Raw genomic sequence first — 26,787 nt, 5'->3', positions numbered from 1 at the left:
AAGTTACTTTTCATTTGGTGGTAGGCACATGAAAGATTTCTTGAAATGTCTTTTGTTATATTCCAGACTTTTAAAATTATCCCAAGTATTATACTTAAAAAGATCACTTAATTAAGAACAGAGCATTCCTAAACAACTGAGCGATCAGGGGGAATTCCATCCTATTTTCTAGGGCTAAATCAAACCTAACATTTAAGTATGGAATTTATTTAGAGGCATTTTGCAGAGTTTATTTAACTGCAAGAGATCAGACCTATCTCACTAATGCCCCCATATAAAAATAACTTGAGGGTTAGAATGTGGTGTATATTTGCCCTATATTCTTCTACCCTATGATTTTAATCCATAGACTTTTCTCTTCGAAGAGCTGTCAGCGACAAGTCAAATCACAGAAGAAATACAGTTGTTTTGTGAATGCAGAAGTCTTAACATCACAGCAAAGTCCTCTAAAGAAAAACTCATATATCATGCTTTCTTACTCCAGACAACCACACACCTATCCTCAATGGAGTACAACGTGAAGAACTTGGACCATCTAAAGATAACCCCACTGACAATGAATTAAAAAATTAAATTATAATTAGGAAATATTTCCAAAATATTGGTCATAATTAACACATTAATAATTTTAATGGAAGGCAGATAATCATTCAAAACAATGACTTTCCTAACCAATATTTAATTGTATAAAAAAATTATTATTCACAACACTCCAGTCCCATGGTTCTCTCCTGTCTGCAAAGCAAACCCACATCTCTCTTATCTCAGGGCATTTTCCTATGCAGTCTCCTTTACCAAGAACTTTATTCCTCCAACTCTGAAAACAGTTGGTTCCTTTGCAGGCCTGTGCAAGTCATTAGTGCTGCTCATCAATATCCATCTTTTCCCTTTCTTTTCCGGCACACGGAAAACTGTACATGACTGCCTTCTTTAAAATTACACATAGCCATGTCCTATAACTTTTTGTGGCCAATCAGGAGAGAACAGATGTCATTTCCAGGCAAAAGCCTCAAGGCCAGTGTGCAAGTAACTATACTGTCCTTCTTTGCTTTGGTGACCAGGGAGGAGAGAGAGTCTCCTTCACTCTGAATCTCTGAGTAACTGTGACAAACAAAACCACCCCCCCTCCCGACAACTCACACTGGATACTTGATTATGTAAAGTGAAAAGTAACCTCTGTTCATTTACGTAGACAAACCACAGAGCTTTTTATGGTTGGTTGTTACAGCAGCATAACCTACACCATCCTGACTAATACAAGGTCTGAGAGTAAAAGGCGTCTCTTGGGAGAGGAGTTTCTTAAACAATCATTTGAAGTCCCTTTAACCCATTATCTGAGAAACCTCTTCATTTCCTTCAGAGCATTTATCACAATATGTATTTTTTAAATGTATTGTTTCTTTGTTTTAAATTTTCCCAAGCAGCCTGTGAGCAGCATACAAAACAGATTTCAAACGTCTTGGTTATAGTTGTTTCTCTAGTATTAGCACAGCGACCAGCAGATGAGATCTTCTTATCAAATATTTGTTAAATGAATGAATGTTTCACTTTATTTAATTTAAAAGAATATCTTAGGTACTTTACAAATTATGACACACAGTTAACATGCTTGTGCAAATTGAGATACCACCTTACACCAGTTAGAATGGCAAAAATTGACAAGGCAAGAAACAACAAATGTTGGAGAGGTTGTGGAGAAAGGGGAAACCTCTTACACTGTTGGTGGGAATGCAAGTCGCTACAGCCACTTTGGAAAACATTGTGAAGGTGCCTCAAAAATTTAAAAATAGAGCTACCCTATGACCCAGCAATTGCACTACTGGGTATTTACCCCAAAGACACAGACGTAGTGAAAAGAAGGGCCATATGCACCCCAATGTTCATAGCAGCAATGTCCGCAATAGCCCAACCGTGGAAAGAGCCTCCTTCAACAGACGAACGGAGAAAGAAGATGTGGTCCATATATACAATGGAATATGACTCAGCCATCAGAAAGGATGAATACTCAACTTTTATTCAACATGGATGGGACTGGAGGAGATTATGCTAAGTGAAATAAGTCAAGCAGAGAAAGCTATCATATGGTTTCACTTATTTGTGGAACATAAGGAATAGCATGGAGGACATTAGGAGAAGGAAGGGAAAAAGGAAGCGGGGGACATTGGAGGGAGAGACGAACCACGAGAGACTATGGACTCTGAGAAACAAACTGAGGGTTTTAGAGGGGAGGGGAGTGGCAGGGTGGGTTAGCTCGGTGATGGGTATTAAAGAGGGCACATACTGCAAGGCACACTGGGTGTTATACAAAAACAATGAATCGTGGATCACTACATCAAAAACTAATGATGTATTGTATGGTGACTAACATAATAAATTGAATTAAACAAAAAAGAAATTCCAATGATGACAGAGGTAAAATGCCCAGTAATTTCTCACAAAACATATAAAAGTTCTAAATCTGAACCTCCTTGTGACATACAAACTAAGTATTTTATATCTCGGACACAAATGCTTCAATTTAGACCACACTCATATTTATCATGAAAAAAGAATTTCAGATAACCTCTCACACAATTCATGTAAACAGGGAGAAGGCTTAAATTGACTCCACATATAAAAGGTCAGAAAAGTTATAAAGATGACATTTTACTGAAATCGTAAAGAGCACATATATTAAGTTAAAGCCCTTACTTTCCTACTAGCAATTTAATAAATGTTTCAGTCATATTTATGACTATTTTATTTTCCACATATCTTTTGTTGCCAGAATAAAACCTTAGGATTTCATGCTTCAATAAACCAGACTCAAGAATCTGTTACAAAAATGAATTTAGGGCTGGCATCCACTGGAGTCCTAAATCTTCTCATTTAACTGCCAAGGTATAAGGTAAAAATGGTTGCTGCATTAATCTCTGTCAGTTGCCATACTTTAGCCAATGACTGTATATCAACCATGGATTGTGTGAGCTGCAGTGTATCATATATTTTGTGGTGGGGTTTAGCATGCCTGAAGGGTTCAGCTCAATAACATTTCAAGATCTTCCTTCAAACAAGGCAAAATGTCAGTGCTACAAAGCAAATTTGGACTACATAGGTTAAAAAATGAGTATTTCCATACAATCATGCTAGATCAGAGTCAACAATGACAATTATGCTGACGGCAATTTTGCTTAGATTCCTACTCATTACAAAAAGTGCACCAAGAGACCCTAAAAAACACCTAATCATACTTTATTTGGAGTATTTGTTCTTATAGAAATTACTCAGCTCTGTTTTCCTCTGATTTGATTTTTTCTCTTTTCCATGTTTTCATCTCTTATTTTCATACCCTTCACCTAAAGCATTTTTTTTCTTTCTATTCTACTTAAATGTTTAATGCACTCAGGCAATGCATGCCTCTTATACCATAATGAGGCTAGAGAGCCATACCAACTGGCTTTCTAATAAAACGGTTATCTGTGCCATGTAATCACAAATGAAAAATAACAATCATTTTTAAAAGGAAAAGAGTTATTCTTTATAATGATAAAACATTAACAAATAATTATAAAGTACTTAATATGCATCAGGCATTTTTCTAACTGCCTTGTGAATAATAGTTTGTTTACTCCTTATAGTGAGGTAGATATAATTATTATACTCAAAGGACATATGAAGAAACAGGTTCTTAAGTTAGGTACTATGTTCAAAACAATAGAGCAGTGTACAAAAAAAGGAGAGAGAGAGAGTGGGTGTGAGTATGTGAGTATGTAAGTGTGTTCGGGAGCGTGTGTGGTAAGTTGTTATGCATGACAAGGAGAACAATATAGTATAGAATAGCAGTACAGTAGGTAAGAGTAGACTTTGGAGGCACATAGATCTGCGTTCTAATCTCAGGGCCATCATTTACTAGCTTCCTGACACCAGTTTAGTGAAGTAATTCATGAAAAGAGCCTCACTACATAGTAGGTGCTAAGTAAAAGATAGCTATTTATCATAACATTATAAACATGACTTCAATAATTTTCTATCAATGATCAGCATTTTCCAAGCATTGTACAAACAACATGCATTATTTTTATCATCAGAAAAATTAGTAAATAATTTTATTATGGTGACAATTTGAGATTGGAGCCGTAACCAGAGCAAGTATTAAAAGGAAAACTGACCCATTTCAAATCAACTTTATTTCAATGTCAGCCATCTCGATAGTGAGAAAGGCTTATGAAAAAGAAGTGTCGGTCATGAGAATTTTCACTGGCATTTCTGCTGAAGGCAAAACCAACACTGCTGGGATGAATCATGGAAACCACAGCAAATGCAAAAAGAACCAAAGCAAGAGAATAATAAAAATCTCTACCCGTTTCTTAAAATTCCATAACCCTTCCAAATAGGAACTGAAAAACAAGAATTTACTCCCTCCTACTTGAAAATACTTGATATACTACAGAGCAGAAACATCAATGCAAATGCCCAGACCGGGACATTAGGTATAGGCAGTAACGCATATATGATCACATGGATTTATGTACTCAGGGATACATTTCATCTCTAAGTTCATCCCTTTATATCCAGGTATACAATTTAATATTAGCAGTAACAAATATATAAGCAATAGTTAAGTTTTCTACTTTATGGAGTAATGGCTTCTATTAAAAGCAAACAGGTTACTCATTAATTCCTTAACCACCAGTAATGCGAAAATCTTGGAATGCATTTTTTTCCTTACAAGTACAGAGTGCTCCTGAGTTTTTGCTAATATATTTCCATAATTGTTACCTGATCCAAAACTCAGCAAAACCTTCACCATAGGCAACTGTTCTCAATATTTAACTGATGAGGATTACACCTTACATTCAGAGCAGATGACAACATGAGGTTAACAGAGATAAACTCAAGTTATAAATTCCGAGTTAAGGAGGCAAGGAGAAAACATTTTTAAGTCGCAATTACGAAAGTATACATACAGTCTGTACTACGTTTAAAACTGTCTTTTACAAGTTTAAATAACTTTGTAAAAGGACAGCAAGCTATTTACTTTCCAAAACATAACTGGAATTTTCTTGAGAAAACATTTATTTTTCTGCAGTGCAACCAAATATTCTTAGGACCCTGTAAACTATGCATGAGGCATTAACAGACCCAGAGATACTGTGATTTACTGAGAACAAAAGCAGGCTATTGGCAAGAGCACTGCTGGCATGCTTCCTTGCAAGATCAGGTGGTCAGAGAGCTTAGGGAATAATCACATTGTGTCCACACAGGAACAAGGGAAGACTGCAGGGCTACTATGTCATGAAGGCTACCAGAGCCCCATACAAGCTACCAGCCTAATGGCATTGGCCCAATGCTGCTCTGGATTTCACAGACAATATTCTTACTCTTTAATAGCACTGAAGCTATTTCTTCCAAAGTCACTCTGACATCGGGAGAGGGTGATATTCTAATGTCAAATAGGGGAGAAAAATGCAACCACAATAACAAACCAAGAAAAAGCTGGTCTTGATGAAAAAAGAAAATTTGCCACCAATTTTAAAGGTGAAAAAGTCACCTCTGAATGATGGGCATTTTTTTCCCCTCTACCTGAACCAAGAGTATTCTGATATTTAAATTCTACTGAGGGTATTAATGAGAGGTTTTTTTTTTTAATCCTCTTTGAGCCATTCTTTTACACCCCTTAGCATCAATGACATTATCATTTTTTGAGTTATGTCTGACCTACAATTCTCTGCAGTTACTATTTTATAATTTGAATAAAGTTCTTCCTCTCCTAACGTCAACTAAAGGGATTGAGATTCATGCCTAATTGGCATGGAGTTTGCCTTTCCTCTCATTTTTTCAAAGTTAGAAATGCTCATTAAAATTGCAATGATTAGTGAAAATAATGTTAACATGTGTTCATTCAATTTTCTTTCTCCCAGAAGTCTTCTTGCTTTTCCTTAAGTATAGTTTTATCACCCACTATCACTTAAAATGTCCTCATTTAAAACAGGGAAACACTTTTATTCAGCCAAGAATCATGCTTTTTTCAATGCCCAATAGCTGCTTCTTTCTAAAAGTCAGAAGGAAATTAGCCATGTAGGTAATAAATACTTTCAAGGAGACCTCTGAATTACATTGCACCTCTTCTCCATGAACAGCTAGTCACACAGCTACATGCTAGAGTTTCCACGATGTTCAGTACATATTTAATAAAGAAGGCAAAAGTTGCATTAAAATATAGAAATACTTATCTACTGGTATATATGAAAAACTGCTAGATTAGACAAAACTTTACTGTGAAATAAAATTAAAGTGTAAAAATTACAATGTTCAGTGTAATGCACTGTAATAAAAAAGAATACAAAAGCAAGCAATAACAGTAAGTCTACATTAAACAAACATTCCCCACATGAGTACTACATGGCATTCACCAACTTAATTACTAGGGAGCTAAGCATACAAAGACAAATAAAACATGAGCACTGGCCTTAATACACTCACAGTGTATTAGGACAAACACTGACATATATGGAAATGGCAAACATCAGATGTCTACAGTAAGGGCAATGCGAGAATGCAGTGGGAGGACTGGCTATCAACCCTAAATTCTAGACATGAAGCACTGCAGTTGGAAATCCAAGCAGAAGAGCCACAATACAAAGGCATAGCATGAAAATGGGTGACATGTTTGGGAAGAGAAAGTTACTTCACTGTTGCAAGAGTGGGATGTATGTTGGGGATGGGGAGGTTGGGGAAATAATCAATATGAAAGAAAAAGGGCAATAATAACAGGAATAACAGCTAACAGCTTCTGAGCACTCAATAGGTTCCAGGCACTGGGGAAGCACTTGGCATGCATTGTATCATGGGAATTTCCCAACTCCCTAATGAGTATTAACCTCACTTACAATTTAAGGTTCAGAACATTAATGGTGAGCAGTCACACATAAAGGGCCTTCCATGTCAAGTTGAGAAATGGGAACTTTACCATATACTAATAGGAAGCCAGTGAAAATATTTGGTTACGTTAGTACTTTAGAAAATTCCTTAACTGGGAGGGATGAAGAAGAAAATCAACTCTGAAGGCTGGATGATACTCAAATAAAGGTGGATGCTGAAATGGACCAGCAAAGAGAAAGGGGCCTGAACTAAGGCAGTGGCCCTCTACTCAAGAGGAGGGTGTGCATTCGAGTGGCATTGAAAAGGTAGAATGGACAGGAATTAGTAACAGATCTGGGGATGGGATGATATGTGTCAGGAATTCCCGATGAGGTTTTTAGCTTCGATGATGGGGTGAATGCTGATGACCTTCCCAACATGCCCGTGGGACAGACAACTCTGCTCAGTAAACAAGAGCAAATATGATCTGAGACTCAGAGTATAAGCTGGAGACAGAGATTTCAGAGGAAGAGATGGAAAGTAAAACGGAGGGATGAAGTGAGACAGCTGAAAGAGAGAAATGGCCCAAGAAAAGAATGAGAGAGAGAGAAACAATATTCGACAAAGAGATGCTTTCTTTAATGACTGGCCACAAAGGAAGAAAGTTGATGAATCAGAAATAAAATATTGAAAGGATGAATTTTGTACATGGAAAGAATGCATGGAAGAAAATGGCAGTATGAAGAGCTCTATTCACCTGGTCTCCAGTGAAACAACCATAACTGTTGAAAGGTATGTTCAAAACCAAATATTTTAAGTCTCTGAATATTGTCCTCTGGGCATAAAGCAAACAAAGACAACTTATTCAAGAAAACCTATTCATCTCAAGAAGAACAGCAAGGGTCTATGTCATTTGAGCCACATTTTTGCTTCCTCCCTCCTGAGCCCACAGTTCAGTGTGAGGCAAGCTACAATACAGGCAGGTATGGTCGATAAAATGGGGCTCTGTCTCCCCTTGGGTTCACAGCCAAGAGCTACGGTATCTCCCGAGAAGGAGCAGGCTGCCAGTATTATGCCCCTCAGCTTTGTGTTGCAGAGGCTAAATCCAAGACAGTGTGGCAGAGAGGTTGGGGAACCCCTTTCTTTACCCAGCCCCACTCACAAGGTGGAATCTCTACCCTGGGTACAGGAGGCCAAGAATATTGGGGGCCTTTATTGCCATCACCCCAGCACACTGGTAGGTCAGAAATTCCATGCCAGGAGAAGCAAGCTGAAAAGACCAGAGGCTACCCTGCCCACATAGCATCCTACCCATAAAATAGGATGTCACTCTCAGACCACTGTCCCCACCTCCAACTCAGAGCAACGGCTCAGAAATTTTTGTCCTGAGGGAAAGAGAGGCCCCGAGCACAGAGAACTCTGAAACTCTCCCCAAAGGAAATGACTTTATTTGGAACAGATAAAGCAGGGAAGTTCAGACCTGAAGGTATGTTGAAAACAACAGAGATGTCAGTGGCAAGCAAGTTAAGAGCAGGCTGGTAGATCTAGGAGGGGACCATACGAAACCACAGGCCGGCTAGTTTACCAGAGAGAACCAGATGAGAGACAATTTAAAGAGTCCTTCTGGAGTCAGAACAAACCTTAAAAAATGGGCCTCAAAAACTACTCTTGGAAACGGGCCTAAATTGAATTGGATTAGACTATAGAGCAATATATGCCCCGGGGCATTGTTGGGAAAAAAGCAATCAGTGGGCAGTTACTGGAGCCTAATAGTTGGATGTGAGGCCAACAAAAGCTGACAGCTTAACCGAAAGAGGAAGGACAGTCAACGGGAGCTCTGCTGACACCATTGCCATTTCACGGTGACTGTGCGTGTGCCTAAGACTGTGCCCTCTGAGGAGCAACATCAGAGTCTTCATACTATAGGGGCAACAGATCTCACCATGGGAGTTCAGTCACTAAATAACCACGTAAACAATAACACCAAGCCCCTGGGGGTGCCTGTCAAGAGTCGCTACAGTCTATTCTTTTAAAAGTCCAGTTTTCAACAAAAAATTATGAGATATGCAAAGAAACTGGAAAGCATAGTCAACAATACACAAGAAAAAAAAAAGCAAGCAACAGAAATGGCCTGTAAGGGGATTCAAATGTCAGGCTTCACAAAGATTTTAAGACAACATTGTAAATATGTTCCAAACCGAAAGGAAACCATGCACCAAAGCAATGTATGATGATAATGTCTCACCAAAGAGAGAATATCAACAACAAGACAGAAATTATAAAAGAGAACCAAATAGAAAATCTGGACAAAGAAAAAAAAATAATTGAAATGAAAAAGAACAGATCTGAACAGGCAAAAGGAAGAATCAGTGAACTTGGTGAGAGATCATTAGAAACTATGCAATTTGAAGAGCAGAGGGGGAAAAAAAGAATGAAGAAAAGTGAACAGAGCCTCAGAGAAATGTGTGACATCATTAAACACACCAATATATGCATAAGGAAGTACCAGCAGAAAGGAAAGAAAAGACCAGAGAAAAATATCAAAATAATTAATAGCAGAAAACTTTCCAAACTTGATGAAAATTACTATTTTTCCACATCTACAAGAAGTTCAACAAACTCCTTGTAGTGTAACTGCAAAGAGATCCACACCAAAAATTTTACAGATAAAGAAAAACCTTGAAATCAGCAAGAGAAAAACAATTCCTCCTATTTAAGGTAACCCCAATATATTTAATAGCTAACTACTTATAAGAAACAGTGGAGGCCAGAAGGTCATAAGACACTGGAAAAAGAAGCATAAATTAAACCTAAAGCAAGCAAAAAAGGAAGCAATAAAGATCAGAGCAAACATTAAGGTAGTACAAATGAGAAAAATGAGACAGAAAATCAGTGAAACCAACAGCTGGTTCTTTGAAAAGATAAGATTGGCAAGCCTCGGGCGCCTGGGTGGCTCAGTTGGTTAAGCGACTGCCTTCAGCTCAGGTCATGATCCTGGAGTCCCTGGATCGAGTCCCACATCGGGCTCCCTGCTCGGCAGGGAGTCTGCTTCTCCCTCTGACCCTCCCCCCTCTCATGTGCTCTCTCTCATTGTCTCTCAAATAAATAAATAAAAAAAATCTTAAAAAAAAAAAAAAAAGATTGGCAAGCCTTTAGCTAGGCTGACCAAGAAAAAAAAAGATTCAAGTTACGAACATCAAGAATGAAAGAGGAGGAATTATAACTGATATTATTTAAAAAAAGATTATACAGTAATGCTTAATGCTATGGGCATGAAAAACAGTATGCTAATAAATTAAATGTATGAAAAAGAAAAATGCCTTGAAATACACAAATTACCAAAAGTGACTCTAGAATAATTAGAAAATCTGAATGGACTAATAACAGGTAAAGGGGTTGACTTAGTAATCAAAAAAATTACCTACAAAGAAAAGCCCAGGCCGCTTCATTGGTGAATTCTACCAAACATTTAAATAAGTATTAATACCAATTTTCCACAAACTCTTCCAAAAATACTAAGAGGAGGGAACATTTCTTAATTTATTCTATGAGACCACTATCACTTTGATATCAAAACCAGAGACATTACAAGAAAAAGAAAACTGCAGACGAATATTCCTTGTGAATATAAGCATAAAACCCTCAACAAAATACCAGCTGAGTTTAGCAACATATAAAAAGGATTGCACACTATGACTAAGTGAGATTTATACAAGGAATGCAAGGTTGGTTCAACAAATGAAAATCAATCATTGTAATACACCATATCAATGGAATAAAAAAACAAAAACAACACGATCATGTGAGACAGAAAAAGCATTTGACAAAATCCAACACTCTTCTATGATAAAAACACTTTAAACACTAGGAATGGAAGGGAATTTCTTCAATCTTTTATAAGAAAAAGTAACATTTTTTTAAAGATTTACTTATTTATTTTAGAAATAACTTTATACTCTGAAAACTATAAAACATTGTCGAAAGAAATTAAAGGAAATATAAATAAATAAAAGAATATTCCATGAAAGAAAGAAGAAAAAGAACAAATGAAACAATCATTTTGGTGCCCTTGGGTAGCTCATCCGGTTAAGTGTCTGCCTCTGGCTCAGGTCATGATCCCAGGGTCCCAGGATCAAGCCCCAGGTCGGGCTCTCTGCTCAGTAGGGAGCCTGCTTCTCCCTCTCCCTCTGCCTGCAGCTCCCCCTGCTTGTGCTCTCTCTCTGTCAAATAAATAAATAAAATCTTAAAAAAAAAAAGAAACAATAATTTTAAGACATGGGGGGCTACCCTTTCCTAAAGGTCTCAACAAAGTAAAGTAAGGTGGGAAAGAAGGTTCCTTGCATTGAGTGATGCTAACTGTCAGCCTCAGAGGCAAGATTCCTAAGGCTGTGGGATGTCAACACCTAGAATGCCAAATACCAGACTTAAAAAAATTGAACATGCGACACATGTGAATGTGTTGTGGATGAGTACGCCCAAGAAATCCCAAATCCTAAAAGATTTGTGGGCCAAATTTCCTTGGACCACAGTGAATTGTGAGCTATCTTTCATAGATCTGGTTTGGTAACCACCATGAATCTAACCCCAAGTGAATGAGAAATAAAGTAGAGAGTCCTACATCCCACTCCAAAATTCTCAGAAATGCCCTGAATCAGGAAATACTATGCCCACTAGTTAAGTAATTCCTATATTTAAGGTTTTGCTTTAGTGTCCTCCTAATAGGCATGAAGATAGCCTGAACCATGCAGAGCCACTCTGTACCAGCACAAGGCCCTGCGGTCCCTGGGTGGGGTGTTTCACAATACAGTCATCTAGAATTCTACATTTATTATTACAAATTTCTTGCAGTTAAGTGTCTCAAGAAAAAGGCATGTTTTCTAGATCACAGTCATGTCATTGAGCTAATGGCGGAGTTAGAGCTAATAGTACTGCAAGATCCTTTGTACTATAATATTTGAAATAAATTACACAAAGTCTCCAAGTAGGTTTTAATTCAATGATTGGATGGGTTTGTTTCATAATTCTAGTAATTAAATAATAGAACATATTTCTTAGGCATTTGTACCAAGTAATGTACCAAGTTCTTCACATGTGTTGGGAGTATACTTTGTGAAATAACTCACAATTCAGAACCCCTTATCCTTAGGCCAATCTATCCCTTTCCAGCACTCATCTGCCACCAAGTTGGCCACAGGGCTGGCATCCAAAGGAAGAGAATAAGACTTAAGAGAGTCCTGATAGGAAGGAAAAGCAAAAGGAAAGTCTGATCCTTTCATCCTGAAGAGTACTGTAAGAAATCAGAGGGAGACAGGAGGAGTCTAGCAGGAGAAGCCCAGAGTGAGCACAGCATGTTAGATATATTAATGGGAATGTGCCTCCCCTTGGGACTCCAGGAAGAGGCCCACACCAGTCTGAGGATAAGTGCATCAAATGGTTCCTGCAGGACCCCACAGGAACTGGGAAGGCACTGGAGGGTCTGGCCAAGGCTTCTGCAAAATCCCATATATACCCCTGATCATACTTAACTGATAAGCAGAAAAGCCTTTAAACATCTCACCACAGAGTTCTGGGTTTAATTAATGAATATAATACTTTCCACTGGGACTCCCCTAAGTACCTTCTTCACTTCCTCATCTCCTTTGGCATTCTCTGCTCAACTGCTCTTTCATCCCTTTTGGCTCTGACTCTATGTTTTTTCCTGAAGTGCCATGTGCCTGAAAAATGCTGCCCAGTATTCCTTGACCCCAGCCAATCCCTCCAAACTGTCTGTTTATCAAACAGCTTTTCAGATACCACCTACTTCTCAAATCACTCCTGAAATAATTACAAGAAAGACATGGAGTTCTTCAGCTCTCATTCAGATGCAGAGAAATAAAGTATACTTATTTAGTTTTGTACGGTCGTTAAGTGACAAGAAATACATAATTGTGTAGTGAGAAATGAATACTTAGGAATGCCGGTAATTATTCTAAAAAGAGGAAGTATTATAAAGTATATGAAAAATATGTTATCTCTCTTTGTACATCTCCCTGTAATCCACACTACTATAATCTCATGGTGATCTACAAAACTAAAATGCTATCATTGACTATAGGGTTTAACTTTAGCAAGAGCTGATGTCATAGGGTGCTTTTAACAAGTGGGATTTGTCTTTTTTAAAAAAAAACTAAATTAAATTTCAGTTTTCTACAAATGATTTTAAGAGAATATTTGGATTATTACTTAGTTAACCATATAGTAACCAAGCCAAGACCTGAAGCCATTCTAAACATCGCTGGCTCAGTTTTGCCCCCTGCAGGGAATGTACACTTCTTACTGAGCTCACTAGGATATAAAAGTATGTGATATGGAGAAAAAGCTTAAGATAAAGTTGACTATTTTCTTTTTTAAAAAAGACTTTATTTATTCATTTGAGAGAGAGAGAGAGAGAGCATAAGCAAGGAGGGAAGGGAAGAGGCAGAAGGAGAAGCAGACTCCCCACTGAGCAGGAAGCCTGACACGGGGCTGGATCCCAGGACCCTGAGATCATGACCTGAGCTGAAGGCTGATGCTCAACCAATTGGGCCACCCAGGCGCCCCAACAATGACTATTTTCAAATCCAATTTTGCCACATCAGAGGGAAGCAAAGCCTACTCTAATAAGACATTATAAATCTGTTCAAAAGAATCCAGGAGTAAATTTTATACAGAATGGGGCACCTGGGTGGCTCAGTTGGTTAAGCAACTGCCTTCGGCTCAGGTCATGATCCTGGAGTCCCGGGATCGAGTCCCGCATCGGGCTCCCTGCTCAGCAGGGAGTCTGCTTCTCCCTCTGACCCTCCCCACTCTCATGTGCTCTCTCTCATTCTCTCTCTCTCAAATAAATAAATAAAATAAAATAAAATTTTATACAGAATGGCTTAATTTAGGGCTCTAAATGTAACAACTGAAAGAATGGATAAAATTTTGGAACTGTTTTAAGAAATGACTCCTCAGATTTGTCTAACTATAAAAATGTTCCAGGGTATTTTGTAAGGACTTCATGCTAAACCAGTGTTTCACAAACTTCATGTTATAGTTGGAATGATTTTGGGGACTTTAAAAAATGTTCATGCCTAGGGTAGGGTCCCTCTGCTCCAGAGATTCTTACAAGTTGATCTTGGGAGCAGCCTCAGTGTCAGGATTTTTAAAAGCTCCCTGGTGATAATATGCAACTATGGTGAAAATCTTTGAATTCAGAGCAATGAATCTGAGTCTCCATCGGAGAAACACTGGAGTATTTTTGATTTTAAACAAAAGACGATTTTTATGACCAAGAAAAGTAGGTAAACACTGATCTAGCCCAATATCTTCATTTTTCAAACAAGAAATTATGTATGAATTGGCTTAAGAACACAGTTGAACAGTTAATCTGTTAAATTCTAATTAAAATCTCTCTGTTACATTCAGAACATAATTCCCCCCCCCCTTTTTTTAAAGATGAAAATGATCTTGCTCAAGATCTGGAATGTGCCTTGTAGGCTATTTCTAAATCAGATGAAGAATTCACAAACATTCAGCATCGCCCATATGGAAGAATTTTGCATGCATTAAACCATGACATTAAGTATGGTCATGGGAACCATAGTCTTTAATCCACAGAAATGAGACACCCATAGAACTAGTATTTCTTGGTTCAGTAATGTGCACTAAGTACCACCACAGTATTACTTGTAAATGATAACTGCAGTGTCCCAGATTATATCATCTTCTACCAGAAGCCCTTACACCTGGCTTTCTGTGTGGCTTGAAATAGACTTCAGGTCAAAAACATTTAAATGTGGTATCAAACTCCAAGAAAATACTGGGGATTGAAGCCATACCACAGAATCTCCCCTATCCACAGCTAATATAAACAACAACAAAAAAGATAAAAGCTACCAAAAAAAATTACTCTCAGTACCTCAAGTAGGATATAAGCACAAACTCTCACATAGGATTTGAAAATGGCAGCCAAGGAATGAAACAGAAGATGGTCATAATCCCTCTTCCCCCACATGATACACAGAATGAGAATGATTCATCAGAATCCTAAGAAGTCTCATTGATTTCCCCTGGAGAGATAAGTATGAGTTCAACTTGTGGAGAAATCAGGGAAAACCTGCAAGGGTGAAAGTCCCTACCCAGCAACAGAGCATCTTGTCAGAAAGCAGAACAGAGAGGACCAGTGGTGGTGAGCTCTACCAGATGGGGACAAAACAGACCATGAAGACAGGATGATCCTCACCACAAAGGGTCAATTATCCCTAGCATTCAACAGGAAAAGAGAAGACACAAGGAATATAAGGGGAAAAGATTCTTGAACAGCAAGAGGCTGAGTTGAAGCCTCTTAACGTTCATCATGGGGAGGAGGGACCGTTGCTGGACAATGATAGGGCAACTGGGGAAGTCCAATGCCAAGCATGATTCTCTGAAAGCAAAGGTGCAGGCACGGTGGACTTCAGCTGAAATGGCAGCAATCATCTCAATTTCAGGATTCTCCTCTGTGAAAAGAGAATACTGCGATGACTAGATGGAGTGATCCTGAACAAACCATGCAAAGAAGAACCTGAGAACATGCAGAGCTCAGACCCTTTAATCAAAGCTGTTCAAATACCAGTTGAAGCCTTCCTTCCCTTTTCTGGGCTCAGAACATGAAGCACCTGAAATTCCTGGCTCTCAAACAGGAGCTAGGACAGGAAGACAATTCAGGCCATTTGGGAAAGGAGAAAAGGAAAATTCACCTACACCAAGTTAGTGCAAATAGAAGTTTTGGACAGAGCTGCCCATTTTAAGCAAGCAGGACAAAAAGAAATGTGACAGGAACTATGTAACATACTATGATTAAGCATTTTCATAAGGCACAAAGCAGATTAGAAAAACAAAATTACTCCTTTACAAGAAAAAAGTATAGTCAAAGAAATAGAAGATGATCGCCTATGTTTTTTGAGCCAAAGAACAAACTGTTAACTATATAAATTAAAAAAGGCTAGTAGGTGGAAACAAAAGTATCAAATAAAAGGGAACACTTCTCAGCTAATGAAAAAACTGAAGACAACATAAAAACATCTTACTCAATTATAAAACCATTAAGCTAATTAGAAAGAGCAAAACAGAAGAGATACAGCTAGAAAAGAATTACTTAGATCAAAGCAATTAAAGAGCAAATAACAGCTCACAAGTCTAACCAAAAAAATTAATACACTGAAATAGTGAACCTATTGAAGCAGAACTATCCAAAGATATAGTAAAAGAAAATTTCCTTAAAATTAATGAAAAACACTATGATTCCATATCAAATGATCATACCACTTTCACTAACACTTGCATAGAATGATATACATAATTATACAGTAAAAACTGTTCAGGTATCTGGGGAAAAAACATCAAGAACTTAGCAAAGAGGAAAACGAATATCAGGCTAGATTCAGACTTCTTCATAGCACATTCAGTGACAGAAAATAATTGGGTATCTATAAAAATATGAGGGAAAAAGTATAAATCCTCAATATCTACCAATAGGTCAACAATCTAGCAGTGAGAAAGCACTCATGAACACGTCCTAGAAAAAAACCCTGATGACAAAATCCAATCAACCAACAGGTGTGGTAAGAAAAAAAAGGAAAGAAAGAAATAATAAGGATACAGCACATACTCCCCTCATATTAGAGAGAGAACAGAAATTGTAAAATGTTAACAAATCGGGAAATGATGGCCTAAGTATACTAATCAGGTTTTAAGGTTTAAAGAAAAATAGTAACAATATTGAAAGGAGATTGGTACATGCTTGAGTGTAAAACAGTTAATGTTTTAAAATTTTTCCCACTAACTTTTTAAGGACAAAATCTCCCAATGAACAAAAATAGGCAAGCAGAAAATAATTCTCTGGGCTATGACACTTTGTTCAACATAAATTTAGTTTTTAACTCCTTAAGAGGATGTGGTTGGTATGACTGGGAATAATTAAAAGGTACTCCTACAATTTATCTAATGATATTTCCTGGCTGCTTGACAATTGGCTCCTTGAGACATCCATACTGATTATGGAGACAGTGATTAGTGATGACTGCTTTCTCAAAGTCCCAAAATAAAGTTCCACAAAGGTATAAGCATAATGACTCAGGAAGTTTACCTCAAAGCACTGTTTCCCTAACCGCTACTCAGTATGAGTTTAACTCCAGCAGGGGATTCAGAAAGCATAAGGCACTATTGTATTTCCCCAGGGAAGAACTGACTGGATTATATTTATTACAGTATCAATACACTTGTTCAAAGACATATAGTTTCTATTCCCCACACTTCACCTACCACAAAACAATTACTTCTTTCAAGAAGTTACGCACTGGGGTTTATTCATACTGCACATCAGTGGGCAGCATCAAGTAGTTTTGTAAAAGGTGATAAATTTGGATTTTAACAGACACTACTTTTTCTACAAGCAGATAAAAACATACATGGCCAGAGACATTAATCTCAAAACCTAAAGCTAAATTTGTTTGAACAATTACTTCCACTGTTCAATTTTTAAAAATGGCTTTACTGAGGTATAACTGATATACAATAAATTGCACATATTTAAAGGGTACAACATGTTTTATATATGGTATGAACTCACAAAATCATTACTACAACTACAATAATGAGTATACATCTATCACACCCCCCGCCCCCACAAAATTGCCCATTGCTTCTTTGCAATTCCTCCATCCTGCCCACCCACACACCTCTCCATCCCTTGGCAATCACTGATGTGCTAGTTGTCACAGCAGTTTGAATTACCTAGAATTATAGATAAATGAAATCATACAGTATATTTCTTTGTGTGCCTTCTTTCATTCAGCATATTTTGAGGTTCATCAATATTGCATATATCATTACTTTTTATAAATGAGAAGTATCCCATTCTAGAAATACACAACAATTTGCTTATCCATTCTCTTGTTGATAGACATTTGGGTTGTTTCCCATTTGGGGGCTATTACAAATAAAGCTGCTATGAGCCTCTGACTACAGGTCTTTGTATAGATATATACTGTCATTTATCTGGGGCAAATAATTGGGAGTGAAACAGCTAAATCATATAATAGGTGTATGTTGTCTTTCAAGACCAGAGGTTTTTTAAAAAAAATCCAATTCATCAATTTCTCTTTTTCGGATGGGTGGTGGTATTCTTTGGGTGATGTATCTAATGATTTGTGCCTAACCCACATAAGGATCTTCTGTTTTCTTCTAGATGTTTTTTTGCCCTAGAGTTCACATTTAGGTCTATGATTCATTTTGACTTAATTTTTATATTTAGTGAGAGATATGGATCAAAGTTAATTTTTTTGCAGCATATGGATATCTATTTGTTCCAGCACCACTTGTTAAAAAGACTATATTGAATTACCTTTGCAACTTTGTTGATCTATGCATTTATGAGATTGTTTTGGAGTTCTCTATTTGTCTATCCTAATGCCAAACTCTCTTGATTACTATAGCTTGATAATAAATTTGAAATCATGCAGTTTCAGTCTTCCAATCCTGTTCTTAGAATGTGCTTTGGCTTTTCTAGGTTCTTTGCATTTTCATATAAATTTTATAATCAGTCTCTCAATTTCTCCAAAATTGTTGTGACTTTTATCAGAATTGTGTTGAATCTAATAAATTTGGGGAGAAGAGGCATCCCACGATATTGAGTCTTCCAATAGATGTACCATAGTACATGGTACAGTGTATCTTTCCATTTATGTCATTAATTTTGCTTAACAATGTTTTATAGTTTTCAGTATACAAGCCTTGTACATTTTTTGTCATAATTACCCCTGAGCACTTCATAGTATTTATGGTACTGTATATGGTACTGTTTTTAAATCACTTGATCACTAGTAAAGAAATACAACTGACTTCCATACATTGGTCTTGTGTCCTGCAATCTTGCTAAACTTATTTTCTACGTAGACAGTGATGTCATCTGCAAGTTTTACTTCTTCCTTTCCAATATCTATGACTTTCACTTTTATTGTCTTATTGCCCTTGCTAGAACCAAAAACTGCAATGTTCAAAAGAAGTGGTAAGAATGACTCTTCCTTCTCTGTTCTTGATATTAGGGTAAAAGAATTCGGCCTTTCATCATTCAGTGTGATGTCAGCTACAGGCATTTTGGAAATGCCCTTTTATCACATCGAGGAAGTTCTTTTTTATTTTCTAGTTTGTTGATAGTTTGGGGGAACAGATCTTGTCAACTGTTTTTTTCTGCAGCTATTTAGATGGTCATAGGATTTTTAAAAATTGTTAATATGATGTTAATATGATTTTTAATATCCTGGGATAGATACCACTTGCTTATATTATCCTTTCAAAGTACTGCTGATATACTTTGCTAAAATTCTGATAAATTTTACATCATGAGAAATATTTTCATGTTATTTTTCCTCGAAATGTCTTTTTCCCGTTTGGGTATCGAGGTAACTCAACCTCACAGAATGAGTTGGGAAGCTTTAACTTCTGTTCAGTTTTCTAGAAAAGTCTGTATACAATTGGCATTATTCCCTTCTTAAATGTTTGGTAGAATTCACCACCGAAGCCATCTGGGTCAGGATTTTTCTTTATGAGAAGGCTTATACAGATTCAATTTTTTAAATCAATATAGAGGTATTCATGTTTATTTATTTCTTCTTCAGTGAGCTTTCTGATTTGTGTCTTTCAAGAAATTGTCCACTTTATTTTTATTGGCTTAAAGTTTTTCATTATATTGTCTCATTATCCATTTAATATCAGTGAAATCTATAGTGATATCATCTCTCACATTCCTGATATTGATATCTGTCTTTGCTTTTCACTGATCATTGTGGGTACAAGCTTTTCAATTTGCTGATCTTTTCAATGAAATAGCTTTCAATTTCAATGATTTTCTCACTTTTTCTGTTTGGTACTTCATTTATTTTCACTTTGACTTTTATTATATCTTTTCTGCTTACTTTGGTTTAACTTGCTCTTCTAACTTTTTAATGAAGAAGCTGAGTTCACTTAGTTGAGAATTTTCTTAACATAGACCTCAGCACCATAAGCTTCCCTCTAAGTACTCCTTTGTGGCATCCCCCAAATTTTGATACATTGTGTTTTCACTTTTATTCAGGTCAAAATGCTTTCCAATTTCCCTTTTGATTGCTTCTTTGATCTATGGGTATTAGAAATGAATTATACAATACAGAATGTATTTTGCAGGGATCTGTTATTGAATTCTGGTTTAATTCCACTGTAGAGTGAGAACACACATTGTATAATTTATGGAAACTTGGTTTATAATTCAGAAAATGATCTCTTTTGCTACATGTTCCACGTGGACTTGAAAAGAATGTACATTCTCTGCTATCGTGTAACAGAGTATTCCATAAATGTCAAACTCATCATGTACATTGATAGTGATGTTCAAGTCTTCTCTATCTTTATTATCTACTTCTCTCAATTATTGAGAGGTGCTGAAATCTCCAGCCATAACTGTAGATATGTCTACTTCTCCTTGTAGTTCTATCCGTTTTTACTTCTGTATTTTGAAGCCATGTTATGAAATGGGTTAACATTTAGAATTGTTATATCCCTTTACATGATTTATCATTATGAAATGACCTTCATGCCTGATGCTACCCTTTGGTCTGAAATCTACTTTCTTTGATACTAATCAAGCCACTCCAGCTTTCTTTTGATTAGTATCAACCAGATATTTCTTTTTCCATCCTTTTACTTTTAAACTATTAGTATCTTCTAATCTAAGTAGATTTCTTATAGGTAGCATATAATTGGATATTGGTTTTTTATGCTAACAATCTCTGCCTTTTAACTGGATGCTGAGACCATTCACATTTAAACCATTACTGATATGGTTACGTTTAACTGTACCACTTTCTAGTTGTTTTCTAATTGTCCATTCATTTTCTTTACCTTATTTTGCTACTCTGAGTATGTTTTAATCCATTTTGTCGACTTTTGAGTTAAGATTCTGTATTTTTAAGTGGTTGCTTTAGGGCTTAGAGTACACATCTTTAATTTATCAAAGCGTGTCTTCAAGTGACATTATGCTACTTGGCAGTATAAGAGTCTCCCAGCCTTTGGGTTGATGTTCATTTTACCATCTGATCTGCTAAAAACTCCTCAGAAAATTTTAACTATTTTTGTTTAAACACCCAATTGCTTCTCAAAGAGACTTAAATTCTAGGAAAAAATGTTATATATCTACCTAGATACCTTTTTGATGTTCTTCTTGCCCTTGCAGGGATTCATATTTATATCTGGTATTATTTGTCTTCTGCTTGAAGGACTGCATTTAACTTTCTTTTTTTTTTTTTTGCCTTTAACATTTCTTGAAGTGCAGGTCTGCTGGTGATGAATTCTTTCATCTTTTATATGTTTAAAAAAGGCTTTATTTTGCCTTTGTTTTTGAAAGACATTTTCTTAGATATAGAAATCTAGGACTTTTTTTTAAATTTCAGTACTTTTAAGTATGCTGTACCAGTGTCTTTCACTTGCACTGTTTCCAACAAGAAATTTTTTGTGATCCTTACCTTTTTAAACTTTGTACAAAAAGAGTCTTTTTTCTCCAGCTGCTTTTAAGATTTTCACTGTTTATGTAGTTAGGAGCAATTTGATCATGTTGTCCCTTGAGACAGTTTTCTCAAGGTTTCTTCTGTTTGGGATTCATTATCTTCCTAGTTCTGTCACTTTAAAAAAATTGATCAAACTTGGAAAATTTCTGCCCATTATTTCCTCAAATATGTTTTTGCTACCATCCACTCCTGTGGTAACTCCAAATTACATGTATACAGTTCATCGGAAGCTTGTTGACATGCTCCCATATTTTTTAAACTTCCTTCTCTTTCATTTTGAGTAATTTCCATTGCTACATCTTCATGTTCACTTATCTTTGTATCTACGTCTAACCTGCCATTAATCCCATCCAGAATATATTTCACTTGTGATATTACAGTTTTCATCTCTAGAAACTCAACTTGGATTTCACATCTCTAACACTTTGAGTCTTTCCTCTAGCTTTATGGACATACAGAATATCCTTATAATAACAGTTTCAGTCTCCTGGTCTAATTCTAACATCCAGGTAGGTTCTGGATTGATTTTGGCAAGCTGATATATCTTCTCATTATGATCATACTCTTCTGCTTATTTGTATAAAATGCGTGAATGATACTATTTGTTTAGATGCCATATATTGTGAATTTTAACTTACTGAGTGTTTGGTATATTTGTATTCTTACAAATATATTGTTGAACTTTCTTCTTGGATGTTTGATCCTACTGGATGTTGCTGTTATGATTTATTCACCAGGACTAGAGCAGCATTTAGTCTGTAGCTAAGTATTCCCCACTACTGAATACAGACTTTGCTGGGTACTCTAACCACTGCCCTGTAGATAATGTAGGGATGTCTCCATCCTGATTTGAGGGAAAGGCAGTATTTATGGGCTTGTATGTGCTCTGAGTATCATTCCAATTCTTTTGGGTGATTCTTTCTCTATTCTCATATACATTCCTCACATGGAATATGTTGACCAGCATCCCATGGAAAATTTGAGAGAGGCCCTCTGAATATATACAGCTCTCTCCTCTCCAGGAGAACTCTCATCCTGAGAACTCTAGCTATGTTGGTCTCCCCAGAAGCTCAACTTCATCTCCTCAATTTAAGGAGTCTGTGTAGCTATAATGGAAAAACTCTCTCGAACAGAAAGCTGTGGAAATCTAATGAAGTCCTTCTTTCAGCTATCACTGTATTTTGTTATCTGATGTTCAGTATCTTGAAAACCATTGTTTCGTATCTTTTATTCTGTTTTTCAGTTCTTTTCAGGCAAGGAGGTTCATCTGGTTCCTGCTAGTCCATCTTGGCTGGAAATATAAGTCTCAATTTCCCTTTAAGCATTATGAGTTTTGAACAAGTATTTCAGAAGATCATATACATAAACAATCTCTGGGTATATGAATTCAGATGTATAATCTGAAATTTATATACCAAAAAGATGTCCCTGGGCCATATAACAAAATACAAAAATAGCAAGCCATCTCTTTCACTCGATTGCAATCATGTACCCTGTTATCATTCTCGTACTGAACAACTGACACAATACATTTCCACAGAGTGGGAATATATTACTTCCACACTGCTGTGTTTCACTTAAATAAAACTGTGATTAAGTGCATGAGTTTTGAGGTTATACCACTTGTGTTCAAACCCCTCTTTTTCCCTTTATTATCTGGGTGAATTTGAGCAAAATGCTTTACCTCTTTGTGCCTCAGTTTTTTTATCAGTTAATATGATGTTTAAAAAAATGCTATCTTTGGGTTGCAGTTATAACAACCAGTTATAAGTTACAAGTATTAATTCCTCTCAAGCACTTATCATAGTAAATGTTCAATAACTGTCATTTTCCTTCAATATTACATAATCTTCCTTTCCAAATTAATACTAGCCATCTAATTTTACACATATATAAATCCATAGTCTCAATAAAAACATACAAACATAATATATCCATTGCTGTGATCCAGCTGACATGCAATGAGTTCAGAATGATATACCTGTCTCAGTTTCTCCACTCTCTATTCCTTTTTGTTTGCCACTCCAGAGTAACCTCTCTGGAGAACTACTTTCATGTACAGAAGTCCTTCATAATCCCTCTCCCCAGTGCCTGCTGAACAGAGGGCAGCCTCTGGACTCTGGCATTCCAGACTTCATGTATTAAGGTCCAAGTCTATTTGCCCAGCCTCATCTTCTACACTTCCGTTTCATGAAGTGTGTCTTACAGCCTCCATGATAAATAAGCCTCCATGAACATTCAAGGGCCTCTACCATGTCTATACTTTTTTTCATCCTATTTCTTCTACTTGGAACCCCAATGGTTATCCAGTCACATAACTGGTGTGCCCTGCGTAGACTGCACTGTGTGGAGGAGAAGGAACACAAAAGCAACTTCAGATAAAAATCTCTGCTCTTAACAAGCTCACCACCAGGTAAGCAAGCAGTCACAACACAGTGATGAAGAGAGCTATTCTAGAGGAATGGAATGCATGACAGGTAGATAGGAGAGCATGCCTAATTTTTGCCTGAAAAGTAAACTGAGGCAGGGGGTGTGTGGTAGTCAAGGAAGTCTTCATAGAGGAACTGTTCTCTGACCTGTTTGAAGACCTTCCCCAACCTCCTCCTATTAGATTGAGCAACATGCAAGACTATTGATTACAAGTATCTTGAGCAAAATAAACCCTACATATATATCAGTTCTACTGCAAAATGCTCAGAAATAGACCTTGTGTACAGCGAAGGCAGAGACCAAACAGACCAGTTAAATAGTAACTACTGATATTAACACTGGGATTTACAGCACAAATATGTCAAAACAACATAAGTAGGGTCTAAAAGTCCAACTGTATAACATGCAAAGTAATGCTAATGATACTTTTACCTTTCAGTTTATTTCTGTGTATTATTACCAAAAAACCTACAGAAGTTAAAACAATGAAACTTAACATTGTTCACAACTGATGCACCCTGATCTGATATAGTCCCAGTAATCTGGGAATTATCTCTCTCTTCCATCAAGACAATTCTGTCCAAGAAAGCCTACCATATCTTGTTTTCATTTTCCACAACGATAGCTTATCATTCAAAGTACTTTCTCTGTACTAGACCCTGGCTAGGCACTGGGTCTCATTTAATTCTCATACCAGGAAGGTGAGCCTCTCTTAAAATATGGTATGTATTCTCAATAAGGACAGCATGAAACTTTATTTGTATGACTTAAGTAATTAACAAAATCCTTTTATTCCCCATTTGAAATTCCATTTTTGAATATTCCATTTTGAACAGCCAGCCACCATATTTACTTTTTTTTGATAAATGGGGAGTCCAGTTAAAAGAGATTAGCATCAATGATTATCATTTATTGGGTGCCAGGTATTACACTGTGTCATTTAAGTCACAAGAATAAGGGTGACACAAAAGACACATATTTTATATGCAGAAACAAGGATCAGAGAGGGCAATCACATTTCCAAGGTCATAGAGGTCTTAATATTCCGTTCTGAATCTGACTATACCCTGTGTACTTAAAATACGACAAACTTCAGTTCTGATTCTGACTACACCCTGTGTACTTAAAACACAACAAATATTACTTAGTGGATGCTACTGTGTGCCAGGCACTCTGCCTCATATAGATGAGTTGAACACATTGCTGCTTTTAATCTTTCCAACAATTCCATGAAGCAACTGCAGGTCCACAGTCCTTTAGCTGAAACCCTTAGATGCAGGTGCTATTTAGGAATTTATAATGTTTGGGATTTTTTGAAATATGATTGATCCTTGAACAACACAGAAGTTAGGGGCACTGACCCCCATGCAGTTGAAAATCCATATATCACTTTTGACTTCCCAAACTTAACCATTAGTAGTCTACTGTTTGACCAGAACCCTTATCAATAATATAAACAGCTGATTAACATGTATTTTTATATGTATTATATACTACATTTTTATAATGAAGTAAGCTAAGAGAAAACAGAATATTAAAAAATCATAAAGAAAAGAAAACACAGTTACAGGACTGTAGTATATTTATTGGAAAAAAAAAGTCCACATATAAGTGGAGCTGCAGAGTGCAAACCTATGTTGTTCAAGGGTCAAATGTACAGAGTACATATGCACATTTCATTATTATTCTTGGCTGAATCCTATATAACATTTCTTTATATTTAATTCATGTGTGTGTGTGTGTGTGTGTGTGTCTGCCCAGGTTCCACACCAGTTAATCTCTAATGCCTTCCAATCAGATGTTGAAATAGGAAAAGAGGAAAATATTACGGAATTACACACACATAAAATATTTTACTATTTTAAATTTTCTGTTGCAGGTTTCCCTGCCTCTAGGTAGATAAAGCAAAAACAAAGAAATGTATAAGTAAGGGCACTTAGAGCTGCAATAAATGAAAACGCTCACTGCTTTACTTCAAAGGAGTTTCAAAGGTAAAGCATCAAAGTTTAACAGGCTGCCAACACATCTGATCTTACTGCACACATCTAAACAGCAGAGGTTTAAAGCAAAGACTGAGGAATGGGAGCCCTGGCTTCTCCCAGATCAGATCAACCAATGATTGTCTCTCAAATGCAGAACATTCCTTTCTAGAACCAAGCATCTCCACTTCTAGTCTTAGTATTCCACCTTCCTTTTCTCTCATCCTTCCTTTCTTTCTTCCCTCCCTTCCCTTCTACTTCCCACTGTCTGCTTTTTTGCTCTCGTTTTCCTTCCCTTGTGTTCTTAATGGCATTCAAGATAAGGATGTCATCTGAGCTAGTGCCAAAAAGTAAAGTTCCCACAGATCTTTTGGTATTTCTCTGATGCCCATTTAAGGCTAAGTTTAGCTTAGAGAGTGCGAGGTTATAAAATGTTCTTAACAGTCTCACGAGTGCAGAAATATGTGTGTGCGTGTGCGTGCATGTGGGCGCACGTGAGTTTGACATCTGTGGTTGGTAATATTCTCTCTCTGTTCCTTCTAATTTCTTTCTCACTAAATCTTCAAGGTGCAAGAGAAAGGCAGACATTTTATTTCTATAAAACAAGTTCAGCTCTGGTACTTAACTATGGTACTTAACTATGGAGTTTAATTTAGCATAAAAGTCAATCATGATGTACCTTGTAATATCAATACAGGAATTAGTCCCAAACTGCTCTTTCTCATTATAATGAGTTATATTTTTTTTCATTCAGATTAACTGCGGGAAGACATTTCTAATTCTCCCTTAACCAGGAAGCATTCCTGAGCTCTCACATAAAGTTGTCCCTACTCCTATTATATTATTTAACACATATTATATTCTTTTTAATGTTTAAGTAGATGACCACTGCTGTTCTTTAGTTTGCTTCTCATTAACAGAGTTTATATTGTTTGTCTTTGGAGCACGAGCTCCAACCA

General features: G+C 36.7%; 1 protein-coding gene across 1 annotated transcript in view; it reads right to left on the bottom strand.

Moving 5' to 3' along the window:
* FBN2 (fibrillin 2) overlaps positions 1–26,787 on the bottom strand; it is a 200,796-nt gene that overhangs the window by 152,948 nt on the left and 21,061 nt on the right. Inside the window, exons 6-7 of the mRNA XM_081825620.1 lie at positions 18,732–18,967; positions 17,562–17,616 (exon numbers count right to left, since the gene is read on the bottom strand). Of these exons, the coding sequence (XP_081681746.1) occupies positions 17,562–17,616; positions 18,732–18,967 (291 nt within the window). The remainder of the gene's footprint in view (positions 1–17,561; positions 17,617–18,731; positions 18,968–26,787) is intronic.

This window comes from Leptonychotes weddellii, chromosome 7 (assembly GCF_054177405.1).
Source record: "Leptonychotes weddellii isolate Sample4059 chromosome 7, ASM5417740v2, whole genome shotgun sequence".
Classification (NCBI taxonomy): domain Eukaryota; kingdom Metazoa; phylum Chordata; class Mammalia; order Carnivora; family Phocidae; genus Leptonychotes; species Leptonychotes weddellii.
The sequence above is the reverse complement of the archived record's forward strand: the minus strand, read 5'-3'. Positions and strand labels throughout refer to the sequence as shown.